The sequence below is a fragment of the Hakea prostrata genome, chromosome 1, assembly GCF_041222555.1.
Source record: "Hakea prostrata isolate BN-2017 chromosome 1, UWA_Hpros_2, whole genome shotgun sequence".
Taxonomy (NCBI): Eukaryota; Viridiplantae; Streptophyta; class Magnoliopsida; order Proteales; family Proteaceae; genus Hakea; species Hakea prostrata.
This window is the reverse complement of record NC_142600.1, coordinates 3,111,716-3,127,245: the sequence shown is the minus strand read 5'-3', so window position 1 is coordinate 3,127,245 and position 15,530 is coordinate 3,111,716. Positions and strand designations below refer to the sequence as shown.

The following is a 15,530-nucleotide window of genomic DNA, read 5'->3' as shown; positions in this document are numbered from 1 at the left end:
ATTTACGTCGGTCGGTTTTGATGTACTATTTTGTCACCACAGGGGCCGAGGTCACCTATGAACTGTGTCGAACCCTTCAAGGAGCTAAATTGGATTTACCAAATCACCTTTAAAGTTAAGCAATCTCCCATCTCTCCAAAACTTTAACAAGGGCTTCGTTAACCGTGAAAATTCCTCAGGTTCACCGTTCAGAATTTAAAGCTGCCAAGTCTTTTGCTACTCCTATTTCCAAAGTGGTTGTCCTCGGTCCTAGATACTGTTTTGTGGATTTTGCCATCAAATTCAGTGATTATTGGTCTACAAAATAATTCCCAAAGCAACATCATGGATGCACTTCTCACGTAAAGTTCTGGCTTGGATTTATTAGGGACTGCATGACCAGAAAATAGTCTCTTGCTTAAAATCTTATCACCATGATGTCCATGATACTATTTTCCAAAGCAACAGAGAAGTTTTCCCACAAAGGCCAGGGTAGGAAATTAACCGTCTTTCTAACAATGCCCCCAACCGAAGAAACCAATCGAGAACCTCCTATTGGCGTGGCCTCTAAGTGCACTAAGATGGACCTCTGAAAAAACAAAAAACAAAATGAAAGGTAATCTCTTCATTGAAGAACTCGGTTTCTTTTACAAGGTATAAATAAATTAATTCTAATTTGTAACATCCTATTCTTAGATGACAACCATCAAATTATACAACAGAATGCCCCTAAGACTAACAAGGCACACACACACCCACACCCCCTGAATTAGCTTAAACCAACATGACACCCACAGCATGATCTTAATAAATAGTAGGGGTGTGCCAAGACACTGAAATAACCAAAACCGTCTCACAAACCCCAACCCTAAAAAAAAATTAATGTTGTCCTCCTTGCTGAAATCCAATTACTGATCAGCTTCTTCCCCAGAGCCATCAATATTAGTCCCAACTGAACAATACTTGTATCAGTGCTCACCAAGTTAACATCTAGGATTCCAGAAGTCGACATGTCATTTACAGTATCTGATAGATGTCTCCAGATTTTAATTATGTATGGTTGGACTGAAAACAATCTGCAACCCCAAGGATGTGAGCTAGCTGGAGGACACTACGTTGAACCGCTTCAGATCTTGAAGAGACAGAATCGGGAAGACAAGGTAAGCAATCGGGTAGACAGTGCTCATCATCTTCAGTATGGCAGAAGAGGGAAAGCACAGACCGACAGAATATAAACCTGAAGAGAGAATGTGGAGTACATGTGTGAAAATTTACCAAGCAACATTATAGTTTCTCTTTCAATTGTTGGAGTAGTCCTTCGTATTTTGACATCTCAAGGATATGATCATTTATTTGTAGAGATTCATATTTGACGTGTCAAGGATATGGTCATTATTTTGTCAAAGGAATGCTACAATCAAGTTGGCTGTTGCAGACCAACAATGGTGGTTTTTTCCACTGCATCTAGGGTGCAGATGACTGCAGTTAATAACATGCAAAACAAAAAAGTTGATACCTGATAATAAGCCGACGCAGAAATGGATCAGATAAAACTTGGGCCCATACCAAATCCAGGGAAGTTGATTTACAAAGTATCACTTCCCACTCAGAAAAGGCAGTTGAGAGTAAACTCTCCGCTTTGCTGTAAATTTCCTGGAAGAGAAGCCCATTATCACATCAGACAAGCAAATGGATACATTTCAGCAAAAAAGACAGTGAATTCACAACTGACTCACCACATCAGCATCAGTGAGTGAGAGGCCAACCAATTGGAGAAAAGCTTGTAGAGGACAAGAAAGGAAAAATGTGAACTGACTACCATTCTGGGTCAGATCAGCCCCAGCAAAGCTTCGGAAAACTGGCCTTTGAGGAGAAAGAAGTAGTGCAGTTGTCTCTAATCTTTCTGCACTGTGTACTACCTGGGAAACAATTTGCATCTTAGCACTACACAACGAATGAGGAACAGAAGGAGCCCACAAAATATGAAAACCCAGCATAAAAACTAAAGGGTTGTCACACTGAAAAACTGGGTAAGAACTTCAACACCATTTGAAGACACAGATTGCAAGTCCCAGCAAAATCAAAATGGCTTTCTGTAATACGACTTGGTTCAGCTTCATTACCATTAGAAAGATGATGTAAAACAGGCAAAACTAACATGCAGTAAACCATTTTTCTTTTTGACATCTCTTTGAAAAACTGTACTATGAAAATGGATTTTTATCACACAAGCACCCTAGACAGACAAGCCCATCATATCCTTTGAAAAAATTTCAATACAAAGATCCAAGTCATATGGATAATAATTTTTTCCAATCGGAGGTACAAAACGAGCACCTCTGCACATGCAAGAAGCAATGTTTTATTGGCTGACAGTCATCTCACATCAAGAAGATGAGCCTACTTCAACACCCTACTCCAGGTCCCCAACCATAAAAATCTTTCAATGCATACTTGGTTCACAGCATACATTTGTACAGAAATTATCAGAACATGTCACATCTAAGATCTCAAGAGTCTGAGACATAGGGAGATCGATAAATGTGCAAAATGAGTAAAAGCTACAAATAAGTTCTCATTACACATAACACACTTAAACCGTCAAAATTGAACCCTTGTCTTTCTGTACAGGTTATGCATGAGCTGATCCTAACATAAATGGTTTCTTCATTGTGGTTCAATCAACAATAAGGAAGAGACTAACAGAGGATGTTGCTCACAGAGTTTGACCAAAGAAAGGGTGGTGAGGCACTCATATACCTTTTAAAATTGAAGGACAACTTCATTGAGAAAGCTATTAGACCAACAGTGCAGCATGACACAGAATATTGGGCAATAAAGAGATGACACAAACCGGAGAAGCCAGTAGAAGGACAAGATGGAACCGTGGGAACACCCTAGAGGATAGGAATAGCACCAATTATTGAGGAAGTCTGAAGTTTAACAAAAAGCATTGGTCTCATCTAATGTAGTGAGTATGCATTTACCTACAGAAAAATAGAATCCAGGTTTAAAATTTATACTACAAAGATGAGAGGGGCAGTAGTGTTAGGTCATGAGGAAATCGAGGAACCTTGGTCTCTGCAAGGGCAAAAAATAACAGCAGATGTTTCAGCCCTTTTTTTATAATAATAAAATAAAAAACACTTTGAAGCATTACATTCAACTTCAAGGAAAGATGGATGATCTTAAAAGAGGCAGTAACTGATCATTATAAGTAAACATTGTCTGCAGGGGTATCTAACTAGCCTTTACTTCAGAATTGGCTAAAATAAAAAGAGAAAGGGATAGAGTAAGGATGAGAAAGGGATGGTGAGGTGGAGAGACATGCAAGAGGGAGAAGAGGGAGGGAGCTAACAGAGCAGAAATTATTGACATACTCCTCAAAAACAGGATAAATCACTTAAAGGGAATTAGCTACCTATAGAGAACGTACTTTATATTAAGTATATCTGAAAAATAAATATGACCATGAAGGGTTTTTTCTTTTCTTTCAGACAAAAATGTATATGGCAAACATCAAAAGACACTCCATGACTTTATATAATACTAGTATAATATTTATATCACGAATTCTTTTTGCAACAAAGGTTTTATACAGTTATAAATGTCACAAAGCATCAATACTGCCATGGACAGATGATACGTTCATTCATACTGTGCTAAGGAAAGGACATATGACGAGATTAGCTATGGACCAAATCTTGTGTATTCGTTCACATCCCATGCATGTCAATGCATATGTACCAATATTGATTACTCTATATATTCCTTTGCCTAACTCTTAGTTGAGACAGGGGTCTAGATTGAACTAAAACATATCAAATTGGTGACTGAGATTTGTCTTGCAAGTAAAAGTAAAACCAAGTTTTGACAAACCTGCCTTGAATGCATGGCTATTGTCGCTATCGATAATCAGGAATAAAGGTTTTCTAGTAAAAGGAATGATATCACCAGGGTAAAGGTTGTTTGAACCTGAAAAATTAAGGGAATCTTTATTAGGATGATTTGCACATGCAAAGATACAAAACTACTTTTTAATTCTATCCATAAATAGCATGAGAACACTCCCCCCCCCCCCCCCCAAAAAAAAAAATAATAAATAAAGAAAAAGAAAAATAAAGAGAGTATATAAAATTGAACTAAACTGAAAAAACACATTGAAGACAAACGCACCTGCACTTCCTCTGGGCCCCAACCATAATGAATTCTGGTAATAGTCACTTGAATGTCCCTTTGCATCACTAGGAGCTCCAGGCAGTGAATTATAGTGATCACGAGATTTCTGAGAACCAATTTTTATGTTTGAAGGAATCCTTGGAGCTTTCGAACTTCCCATCTGAGGACTTTGACCAGCCTTTCCTGCAGAAATGAACAGTAATCACTCTATCATAGTGGGACAATATTTAGCATGTTAACCATTTTAAGTGAAGAGGTGATATTAACCTGATGCTGCAATATAGAGTAGTAAGATGCTCTCTGGAGGAAGCTCCTCACACAATGTAGCGAGAACCTGTCCATAGAAAACGTACCACACTTTCAATTTATATTTCTGAAGAAGAGTAAGCAGCCTCAATCCATTGTGAGTGCTACCTTCAAATTGACCACCAATTAAAGTTATTATGAGGGGAAAATGTGGAGGTGCCACTGAAGAGAATAAATTTTGAGAAACGTATCTTGTGACATTAGCATAAAAGGTGACAACAATTTAAATATAGCAACACAAGCCTTATTCCAACTAAATGTTCGAGGCCATACTGAACAAAAGCCTAAGCCATGCATGTCTTTTCTCACCATTTCTTCAAGTGTCATCCTAGGTCTGTCCTAGCTCTTTTAGTTCCTTCAATCTGGATTAAATCACTCCTTTGTATGGTGACATTTAAAGGCCTCCATTGAACATGGTTGTGCCACCTCAATTGACTTTCCTTCAGAAAAATGCCATTTCAATGGACTAATGTTTCACTGGATGAATTATATTCAATTAATGATACTAACTCAGTAGCATCCAACTGGCTATCATCAATATAATAGCCATCGGAAGCCAAATTTCAAGTATTAAAGCGCATAAGCCAAGTCCAAAACCCATTGAAGGTATTTTCTTTAGTTAGGTTTATTTGCAACTCTTAATAGTTTTTTATGCGTTCTTGCAATTTATGATTTTAACTTGCATTCTTGCAATTTATAAATTTAGTTTTCTTTTATTTAGCTGCCAAAGGGTAAATAGAGAACTATTTCTTTCTTCTTCTCTCTCCTCTTTTTTAAGGCGTGTAATCCCCAATGGATAGGGAGGATAGCAAATCATAGGAGCAGATTCTGTTTCCAAAACTAGTTTGAGTTCTCTCACTTCTCTCTCCTCAGAGTATCCTCCTTCTCTTCCCTGTCCTGCAACCTCTCGCTTCTCTCCCATAATTCTCTTTTCATTCTTTTCCTTGATCTAACTTTGATCTTTTCACTTCTCTTTCTTTGCAACATTCTGTTTCCCTTCTTTCTCTGTCAGCTGCATATGCCAAAAATTGAGGAAGGCTCTCTGCTGTTAGGATCCTCAATAATCAATCAATTTTGTTATTTTTTATATTCTGTGACTAGATAATTAATTCCTAAACCATTTCAAATATATTTATTTTGTATTATAATTTCAGATCTGAGGTTCAACTTTTGTCTTGTTACTGTTCTGTTTTTTGGTTTCATATCCGTTATGTATAGATCTGAAAATTCCTATATTCATGGTGGGAGATCTCGCAAGATCGCGCCAATGGGATATCTCGCCATATCTTGTTATATCTCACTATATGTTGCCATATCTCATTATATCTCGCTACTCACTGGAACTCTCAATTTCAGCAGGATTTTTTGCAGATTTCAGCTAAATTTTCATTAGAAATTACTCTTAGCACATCTACAACATCAAAGGAAGATCAATCATTCTTTGCTAGTCTTATGAACTTATAAGTTAATGACTTATATAGAACTTCTAATGGTTAAATAATTTTATTATTCTATTCTCAAAAGTCAAGATTGTGATACTCATATGGATGATAATTTTGATGACATTTAAGTTATTTGATGTATTTGATACACTTGTTGTTCATTTATATGCCTTAAAGATTCTACATTGCATGTTGTATAACCTTGCATTCCCTAATCCTATAGTATTTCAATTTCACACTATGGGTAGACTTAGACATCATACTTAGGGTTGTTTCTTCACAAATTCAAGGCCACTAGTGTGTTCAAAAAGCCTTAAATGGGCTAAATACTAAGTTTAAGCCCAACTGGGACCCTAAACCCCACCGAGATGGGCACACCGAGTTTACGCAAAAAAAATCACACATCTCGACCGAGATCTCTCCAAGATGGTCGAGATCTCGTTTTTCAAGGTGACGAGATCTCACTCAAGAGCGAGATCTTCTACCATGCCTATATTATGAAAGAAGGTACATGTAAATCATATATTTTGCTTTCTACTGATTCTCTATTCTGATTTCCCTTGTGATTATGTATAAACTTCGAACTGCTACCAGAAATAGCCTATTCAATGATTCAAATCCCTGCACATAATTCTATGCTTGCTTTGTCCATCCTTAGTCTGAAATCTACAAAGAGAGACCCAAATCCCTCAATTATACCCTTGAAGTAGGAGAAAGATCATGGATGCCTTGTGGCAGGTAACAGAACAACTATCGACCATCTAACCATTTCTTGGTTTTCCATTAGCTCCTATATCACCAAAATTTGTAGTCAAGGTGAAGCACAGAAAAGAGGTCTTCTCGAATAGCATGACTACTTGCATCTAAATCAATAACAGCATTGTTGCACTTTGGAAGTAACTATCTCAAGCATTATAGTTACCAACAGTTAGACTTGAAGGGGAAATCATTTGAGGAAACATAGGAATTGCATACCCATTCCTAATATAACATTTTGACCACCATTTCTGTGAATAATCATGCATTCCACATTGAATTAGTCCAAGTACCCAAGCAAGAAACAGAGGAAAAACTAAAATGAGATCATGAAATGACATTTGGCAATTCATTGCTTCAAGGAGTGAACCATCTTGAGCCTGATATGAAGAGTCTGCTATCCAAGATTTTAGTTACCAGTACACTGATGGCCTAGAAGTTAAGCTTCCCCATCCTCCTCCTCTGTCTCACTAAGCCTTCCTCCTATCCGTTATTTTGCACTCCGCCACTGGCTTCCAATTCCATACTTTGATCTGTTGGCAACACAGCCCAAGTGTTTGTCTCACAGTCTATATTATTGATGACTTCAGAGACATTGCTTTGGTGTGGCAGAACTGGATAATAGAAATGGTTGTGGTGGGGGCAGGGTTATTGATGCTGGCATCAGATTGGCAACATTGCTTGATATTTATTGCTGAAAATTGTGAACAGACACAGAGGCACTTGAACATACCACCCAGCCCCCATGGAAAAGCCAGGGCTTGCATGCAGTGCTCCCAATGGTCAGTGGAGGCATGCAGAGTCTACAGGCCTAGGCAGCATTTCTCACCCATCTTTCATATATCCATCTGATTCATATCAATACTGATCAATACATATTGGTATTGTATTGACCCTTTCAATTTTCTTTCCTACTTTCTTATCCTACTAAGCAACGTAAAATTTTATACCTCTTGCCTGGTTGCATGTCTGGTCATCATATTCTGTATCCTATTGTACATACTATTTTATCTTTTAAGGCAACTGATCTCTTAACATAAAAACAAAAGTCTGGTCATCATATTCCATCACTCATCTAATAGCTAAATTCCAATAAATGGCCAAAAGAATGAAACCACCAACAGGGTGATAAAAGACAAGTCAACACAAAAGATTAATCAACAGAGCAAGGAAAGTATATTTAAAAAAAAAATGAAAGCGTGAAGTAGACCTGGCATGGGGGGGGGAAGAAATAGAATTTCCACACTCACCGATATCAAATGTGTTACTGACGGACGATAGAGTATGGTCTTCTTTGGATTTGGGGCTAAAGTTGGATCTGCCATATCCATGGCAAGGTTTATATCGATGATTCCAGAGGCCCCAGATTGGTCACTTGCACCATTGTTGGTTAACTCCACTGGACGTTTTTGGAAGAAGGATCCACTGGGCTCCCACTCCAAACATTGCAGCATTCTAAAGGTGTCCAGAGTTAGTTCTATGAACTTGACCTGAAAATTGACAAATAAAGAATTGCTGGCACACATGCTTTCACTCTAACTTGCTGTGGAATTCACAGATAGCACTACACGAGCATTCTTAAAAAGCAAGTAAAACCAGTTTACCTCATTCCCATGATAACTCATCAGCAATGCATCTTTCAATTTCAGAACCCTCTTAGCATGGAATCGAGCTATATATGGAAATGAAGTAGGATGAGAGTCAAACATAACACAATAGCGGAGTGGCCTAGCATTTATAAAAGCCATATCAGCTTTCAGAAACCGTTCAATTTCTTGTACCACTTGCTTCCATTCTTTGAAGCTTGTCTCCTGAAAAGACATGGTAAAAAGATTAATACTAAAGGAAGATTCAATCTTAACAAAATTTAAGCTGCCTCCAATTGGACCTCTATCTTTTAATTTGAAATAAATTCTGGAGATGGTACAACTTAAATACACACCACAATATCACAATCTATACCCCCAAATATAACAGTAGGACTTTTCAATTATGAAGAAAGAACTCGTACAGTTCAAGTGCAAACCCTCCCCCTTGGGGATGGGAAGCCGAACCTCCAAAGTATCAAAAGAAACATCCAGATATTCTCCTACATTTCCATATGAAACAATGGAAAATTTCCAACTCACTAAAAAAGGAAGGGGGGGGGGGCAGAGAATAATTCACAAGGATGGAATAACGAAAGAAATTATGATCCCCAAAGTAACCTTTTCCTTTATTATAAATATGAAACAGAACTAATTCTGTAGAGATAATATTGCATGCGGTGCCCCAGAAGAAATAAAAGTATTACCTTTTAACATTTTATGAAGGAAAGTATGGAACCTAAAGGTTAACTAACAAGGTTATGAGAAACCATCTTAAGAGAAGATATGAACTTTATAAACGAGCAGTTAACCAGCTTGTCAGTGGGCTACAGAAGGCCAAAGTATGTATCAGTTGATACAATTCAAGCTCAGTTCCGGAAGATTCTGGATGAATTGGTCCTTAATTGTGCTAGATAAAGCACAGCATCATCCTCTTTCCTCTAAAAGAAAATCTTATGATGACCCCTGTAAATTGGTTTAGGTAGAGGTTATGATATCACATGACTTGTCACATGAGTTGGTAGTTAAGAGTGCAATTAGGAACCCATACTCACCCACAATTTTAGTAGGAGAATAGTGCCATGTTTCAGCTTTTTCATGTTAATTTGTTGGCTGAATTTTAGCCCACAAGGTTTTCCATTATTTAGTACTTAGTAGGTTGTTAGCCTAGACCTAGAAATCAGTTTCCTTTCATAACAACTTCTTTAATTAGGAATTAGTTTCCCTGTTGTAATTTGGACAATCCACTGTGTGGCTGAATAAAATAAAGCCTATAAAAAAACCCACATCCTGGAGATTTTAAAAAAAAATAATAATAATAAGACTAGAAGATTGATTGAAATTTGTTTGCAATTTGCTGCTGCTGCTGCGCTGTCTTATCTAGGATGTACAGATGGATCCTCTTTTGCCAAGTGCTTAAAAGTCCAAGCAGGCTAATTCCTTGGTATTTGAAATCAAAGTTGCCGTTGGGATCATTGAGCGGTGAAACTCCTTAATGGTGAGAAGCCTGGGAGGTTCCATTCAAGCTTCTCTTAAATTCAAGTTGATTATCCTTCTTCTCCACAGGGATTTTGCTCCAGATCAGCAGACTGTACATGCTGCTGCCCTTGACAATCAGCAACAACAATGAGTACCATTGAAGGATCTAACTCTCAAACACTAACCCTAGCATTCCATAATATCTTTTCTTCTTGAAGCCTTAACTGATCCCCAAAGTTCCCGGTGGAACCCCCCCCCCCATTAAGAGAGGCCCAAGTCTCCATCAAGTCACCCCCGAGCTGCTGTTCCTTTGATCCAACAAGACCATTCATCCCTTCATCAAAACTTTAGAAATCCCTCATTTTTTCTGAATTTGAGATTCTTTAAAACCCCTAACCAGTTTTACCTGAATTTCAGACAATACAACCTTCACCTCTGTCATAATTCCATCCAAGGATCCCCCTACAATGTATCCTACTCAGATCTTCTCACATCCTTAACCAACCATTGGAACCCTACAATAACTCAAGCCTAATTTACTCCAATTTCCTAAAAGCCATCTTAAATTGTAGTCATTCTAACCATTGAAATCTCATCATACTCAGAGGGCAGCATTCCTTTTACAGCCCCCACACTTGATCCCCATTGTGTTGGCAACCCTTTATACCCACTGAAAGTCTACAATCCAGTAGGCCCTAAATTCGTTCTGAAACCTAACTTTTAGGAACTAAATTCCAGCCTTCAGATTATGCCCAAACTTGAAATGAATCAAGCTCCTGACCCCTTAACACTCAGTTATCACCCACAGCCTTAATTCCTACCATAAACCTTAAATCCCCAAATTCCCCTAATCTGGGCCTCATACTAACTCTTTTCCAATTGAGCCAATTCTGTAGCAGGGTCCTGTAACTGGCTCTTAGTCCTAGGCTACATCCTTTCTACTTACTTTTTCTTTTCTTTTTTGTCTTTTTTCTCTCTTTTTTTTTTTTTTGGGGGGGGGGGGGGAGGATTGAAATTTCTAAGGCTGCATCACGACTTGTTTATTTGAGTTCTCCTGGGCAACATCAGTTGTTTAGAGGATCTTGAATAAATCTTGAATACTGATCTTATACACATTTGTTGGTCTGGGAACTCCTGGGCAGCATCTCAGTTAATTAGAGGGTCTTGAATAAATCTTGAATCCTGATCTTGTACACATTTGTTGATCTGGGTACTCCTGGGCAGCAGCTCGGTTAATTAGAGGGTCTTGAATAAATCTTGAATCATGATCATGAACTTGAAGGAGATCTTCAAGCAATCAATAAAGGGGCTGAGGAAGCTGAATAACATCCTCATCTCTTCTTTACCGCCCCTTCACCAGACCCATCTGGCAGCGCGCCCTCACCTCCCTCTGGCCAATATCTAGATGCCCTCAGCCTTTTGAGACTGAATACCATTGGACTTGTCCTCCTTCAAAGGACATTCCTTGGTGACCTTTTTGGGAGACTGATACTCAGTGCTTGCATCTCGCAGGTTTGGACTGAGCACAACATTTGCATATGGATTACCAAATTTAAATCTCCTAACCAGATTTGGAAAGCCGTCTGCAATGATGTAAGCTTAGGATTGCTCAGCTTCACCAGAGGTCCTTACTAGACATCCAACGAACAGAGTCACTGTTGTTAACTGTGGTCTAGATAATTTTTTATTGGCCCCTCCTCAGCTCTCATAGCCAAGCTCCCCTTCCCTTCTCTCCCTCCTTCATAGTTGTTTTCCCCTCCAGGCTGTTTATGAATATACCTTTATTCACCCAAAAAATATTCAAAATAATAACATTACTAATTGATCTGTTTCCATTACTTGCACCTTACAACCTTAAATAAAAGAATCGAAAATAGACTCCTACACTAAAAAGGAAGATCTAGAGCAACCCAAGGTTACCAGTAGCCACAAAGAGAATATTCCATAGTAGCTTAGATTGAACTACTGATCCAAATCAGCAAAACAGGTTCAATTTAAAACATAAGATTAGTACGAAGCATGGAAAATAAAAACACTAATTTCATTTGCAACCTGCTTAATCCTACTTTAGGCCCTTAAAAGTGACTCGTTATGATAGATAACTCTTGGGATCAAAGCCCAAACATGCATAGAACCCAACCCGAGGCTTGTTCTCATTAAAATCAGAACTTCATCACCTGCCGTTTGTTTATGCTTCTTGGTTTCTTCTCACTTTGTTGCACCTAAAAACTGAACTCTAACCAAACTCTCCACTGCAAATTATCCTTCAAAACATCTTGAAGACATGAAGAAACAGAGTAAATCTCCAAACGGCCAGCCAAAAAGAGTAATATATGGAATACAGGCAGAACTTCACTCAAGAAAATATCAAGCCAAAAAGCACAAACCAAATTTTTGGGTTCAATTAAAGAAAGCATTGAGTAATTATGAAAATTTGTTCTTGTCTGTCAGAATTCATCAACAACGTGTTGGGATGGCTCAAAAGGATCCACTGGAACAAATCATATATAGATCATTGAAGCTTCAATGATGTCAGATACAAGGAGAATCATGCAGCACTTGGTTTGTATAAAACACTTGTTTGTTAGATTTTAAATTTTTAAATATGTATCACATAGGTTGACCAGATATATTGTGCAATTTTCCATTATGAAACTCCTAGCTCCCTCTTCCCCCACCTTACCTTGCAGATTATCTAGCTTTTAAAATGACAATGGAACGTATATCTGTAACTCTAATTTCTGTGTTTTCTCTTTCTACTCGGAATGTTGTTCAGGTACTCTATGTATTTTAACATTTTACACTATACCTTCTAAACTCAGTCAAATTAACCAAGCATTATAGCATTATGCCATGATGAAGTATCTATTCTCAAAATTAACCTCCAAAATACTGTGTATCCGCACCGTAAATCCCGAATAAGTCTTTCTTGTAAAATTAATTGGCACCAATTCTTTTACCATAAAAAGATTGGGATCAATTGAACAAACGTACAGAGAAATCTATTTGCAATATACTAACTACGTATCTTCTCCATAAATTGAGCTTCAGAGAAAGATACGAAGGAGCGATCAAACTCAATTACTCACAATCCTCAACCCTCCACTTAAAATTAAAATTCAATAGATAGAAATAAGGAAAGAGATCCGTTTAGCAGTAGCAGTAAGGGCAAAAGAAAACAGTACCCGAAAAGTGGCTTTGCTGTCTTCCACGAGAGCCTTAAACCGCTCAACAAGTGTCTGCACCATCTCAGACCGATTCAAGAGCAAAGCAACGATCAGAAACCGCGCAAAAAACCTCAATTCCTTGTACCGCAAGTTGAGATCCCTGGCAGCCCCTTTGGGTCCCTGGAAATAACCCCGATCGAGTATAGCTGCATAGAAAATGAAAGACTCGAGCAGAAACCTGGCTTCACTAGTCCTCAAGTACTGGCCGTAGTAGAGCTGACCAATCCGAGAAGCAATTTCACCGATTTCCCATCTCTGAAGACCAGACTCGACGAGCTTTGAACGGTTCTCTTGCTGGAACTTCCAGAGGCGAGTGTAAGACTTGAAGACCTTGTGGAAGTAATGATTGTGCCCGCGACTGTATGTAGGGACGTCACGAACCCTAGTGAACTTACGGTCAGCGCTCTCAACCAGAGCTCGGAAGGTCTTGGCGACCTCACTGTTGTCAGACATGGCTGAGGACTCAGTTGTCGGAGCAGTCGCCAGCGGCAGATGTCATGTAAACGCCGGTGAAGTGGATCCAAGAAGACAGAGAGAGAAAGAGAGATAGAGAGCTTTTGAATTCTTCTAATTTTCTTGATTTCTCCCCTTGCGTAGCTGTGTTCTCCCTTGACAGCAAGCGTCGGAGAACGAGAGGAAGAAGAAATATGCAGAGAAAACAAATATATAAATCAGAGAGAGACAGAGAGGTGGGGTGAGTAAAACAGAGTGAGAATGGAGGAGTGATTGGTTCACTGGAGAGCGTGACGTTTCTTCGTCGTTGTCACGTTTGGAAGAAAGACGGTTATGAATTCCGCTTTTCCCTTTTCTTTTCTTTTGTCCTCACCCCAAGCCCCTAGGTGGAAAACAAAGGATGGAATCGTCTTTGGAGCGGTTTCAACTCAAGCGATTACGATTCAATTGATATTGAAACGGAACCAAATCGGTTCTTCCGAGTTCTTCGTGGCGAACGCTAAAGTCAGCTCAGTGATTTCTGGGGTTCCTGCTGCCAAGCATCTGATAAGTGCACCAAACAGACATCTGCAACCAAAACATCCCAAAGAGATTTTTTTTTTACGAGAAGAATTCGTTTCTAAGCCCGAGAAAATAGATGATAGACTTCTCGTCTAAATATATAATAAACATCACTAATAAAATATATAATTTATTGATTAAGATATAAGGCAGTGTTACTTTTATCCCAAATAGAAGGCTATGATTAAAAGTTTAATTTTAAAATTAAATAAATTTGTAATACTTTTTAAATTTTTAAATTTTTTTTGCCATTTGTTTGGCAAAAGACTACATTGTTGTGCACAGCAGATGATATTTTTCGAATAATTGCTCCCTAGACCCTATCCTAGTAGTCCAACATGTATTAGTTGTTATTTTCTTTTTTTAAATTCGCCCTTCCCGCACGTTTTGTCATGTTTCAAGAATGAAAATGAAGTTTAGGATAATTAATAGATGACTTAAGTTTAATAATTGTACAGTTGGACATGAACAGGCTTCCTAAGTAGCTTGACAACCTAGTACTACCTATGCTTTTAATGTGCAAATTAATTGAATTCATAGAGTCAAGTTCTGTTATTGACTCATTCCATGGCTGTATTTGGTATGCAGTTTACATAGCATTGAGTTTAAAACGCATTTTCGATAAAAAGTCCGAACATTGCGTAGCGGGGGGCGCTAAATCGCCGCTACTACATCCCCTCTTTTTCTTTACCAAAAAAAATTTAAAACGCATTCTGTAAAAAAAAAATTTCTCCCTCTCCATTTTGCAGAGCCTTCTATAAGTGTGATTTCATCCATGACTGTGACTGTATTTCTCTTCTAGATGATTCCTTATCTCAGTGCCTGGTGGAGCAGCTCTCAATAGTGCATTGGTTGACTTTTATTTCCTTGTCTGAAAGGTAGTGATATATGGTATAATTTTAACAGTTGATGGTCTACGTTAATGCAGACAAACAAGATTGCCTGCCATGCTAAGCTAAATCTTTTCAAAACTTTCATGTCAGCCTCAAAAATATGTTCATTTTCACTTTCATGATCTATGATGTTTGGGTGATGCAGTAAAGATTGTGAAAATGTCCAGATTGCTCATTCACCACCAAACCCAGTTTAAATCAGTATATTTTAAACCATTAATAATTGATCTGATATTATTGGAATGTTTAACACAGAAGACTATTGGATCCACAGACCACTACAGGTTGGAACTTGTTTAAAAAGAGGATCTGCAAACTACTGAAATTTTTTATAGATTGAACTGTGAAGTATTAACTTATATAGAAAGCTTGGAAACCAAGGGCATCTTCAGAGTATTATATGAAGATGTATGGGTGTCGGTTCTGAAAAAAATAATTTTGAATTAAGGTAGTGGTTAGGTGTGGAGTTTGATTAACGTATAATCATCGATATTTTAAGTATGCATAAATATATAAATAATTAAAAAAGAAAAAAGATAAAGTCAATTACCCAGAAGTCTTACTCCTTTTTGTAGTTTTCAATGGAAGTCCTTTTCTTCAGCTTTAGTAGGTAAAGATATTGTCTTCTCAGCGTTTGTTTTGTTTCTTTAACCTTTGGTGTTTTCCTTC

The 15,530-nt window shown here is 38.0% G+C and overlaps 1 protein-coding gene across 1 annotated transcript; it reads right to left on the bottom strand.

Moving 5' to 3' along the window:
* Positions 1-153: 153 nt before the first annotated feature.
* On the bottom strand, positions 154-13,731 carry LOC149026674 (signal transducer, putative (DUF3550/UPF0682)). The gene is made up of 9 exons (XM_089155273.1): positions 12,913-13,731; positions 8,267-8,473; positions 7,913-8,152; positions 4,426-4,492; positions 4,156-4,341; positions 3,859-3,954; positions 1,716-1,894; positions 1,496-1,632; positions 154-1,216 (listed from the first exon to the last, which is right to left on the bottom strand). Exons 1-9 carry the CDS (start codon positions 13,405-13,407, stop codon positions 1,030-1,032), a joined length of 1,794 nt encoding a protein of 597 aa, XP_089011399.1. The 5' UTR covers positions 13,408-13,731; the 3' UTR covers positions 154-1,029.
* Positions 13,732-15,530: the final 1,799 nt, after the last annotated feature.

Excerpts from the sequence above, each read along its gene's own strand:
- LOC149026674 (XM_089155273.1), bottom strand. The coding sequence starts at position 13,407 with ATGTCTGACAACAGTGAGGTCGCCAAGACCTTCCGAGCTCTGGTTGAG. Across the intron at positions 1,633-1,715 it reads CACTCACTGATGCTGATGTG|GAAATTTACAGCAAAGCGGA; the intron begins GTGAGTCAGTTG and ends CTTCTCTTCCAG. Across the intron at positions 1,217-1,495 it reads CTGCGTCGGCTTATTATCAG|GTTTATATTCTGTCGGTCTG; the intron begins GTATCAACTTTT and ends TTCTCTCTTCAG.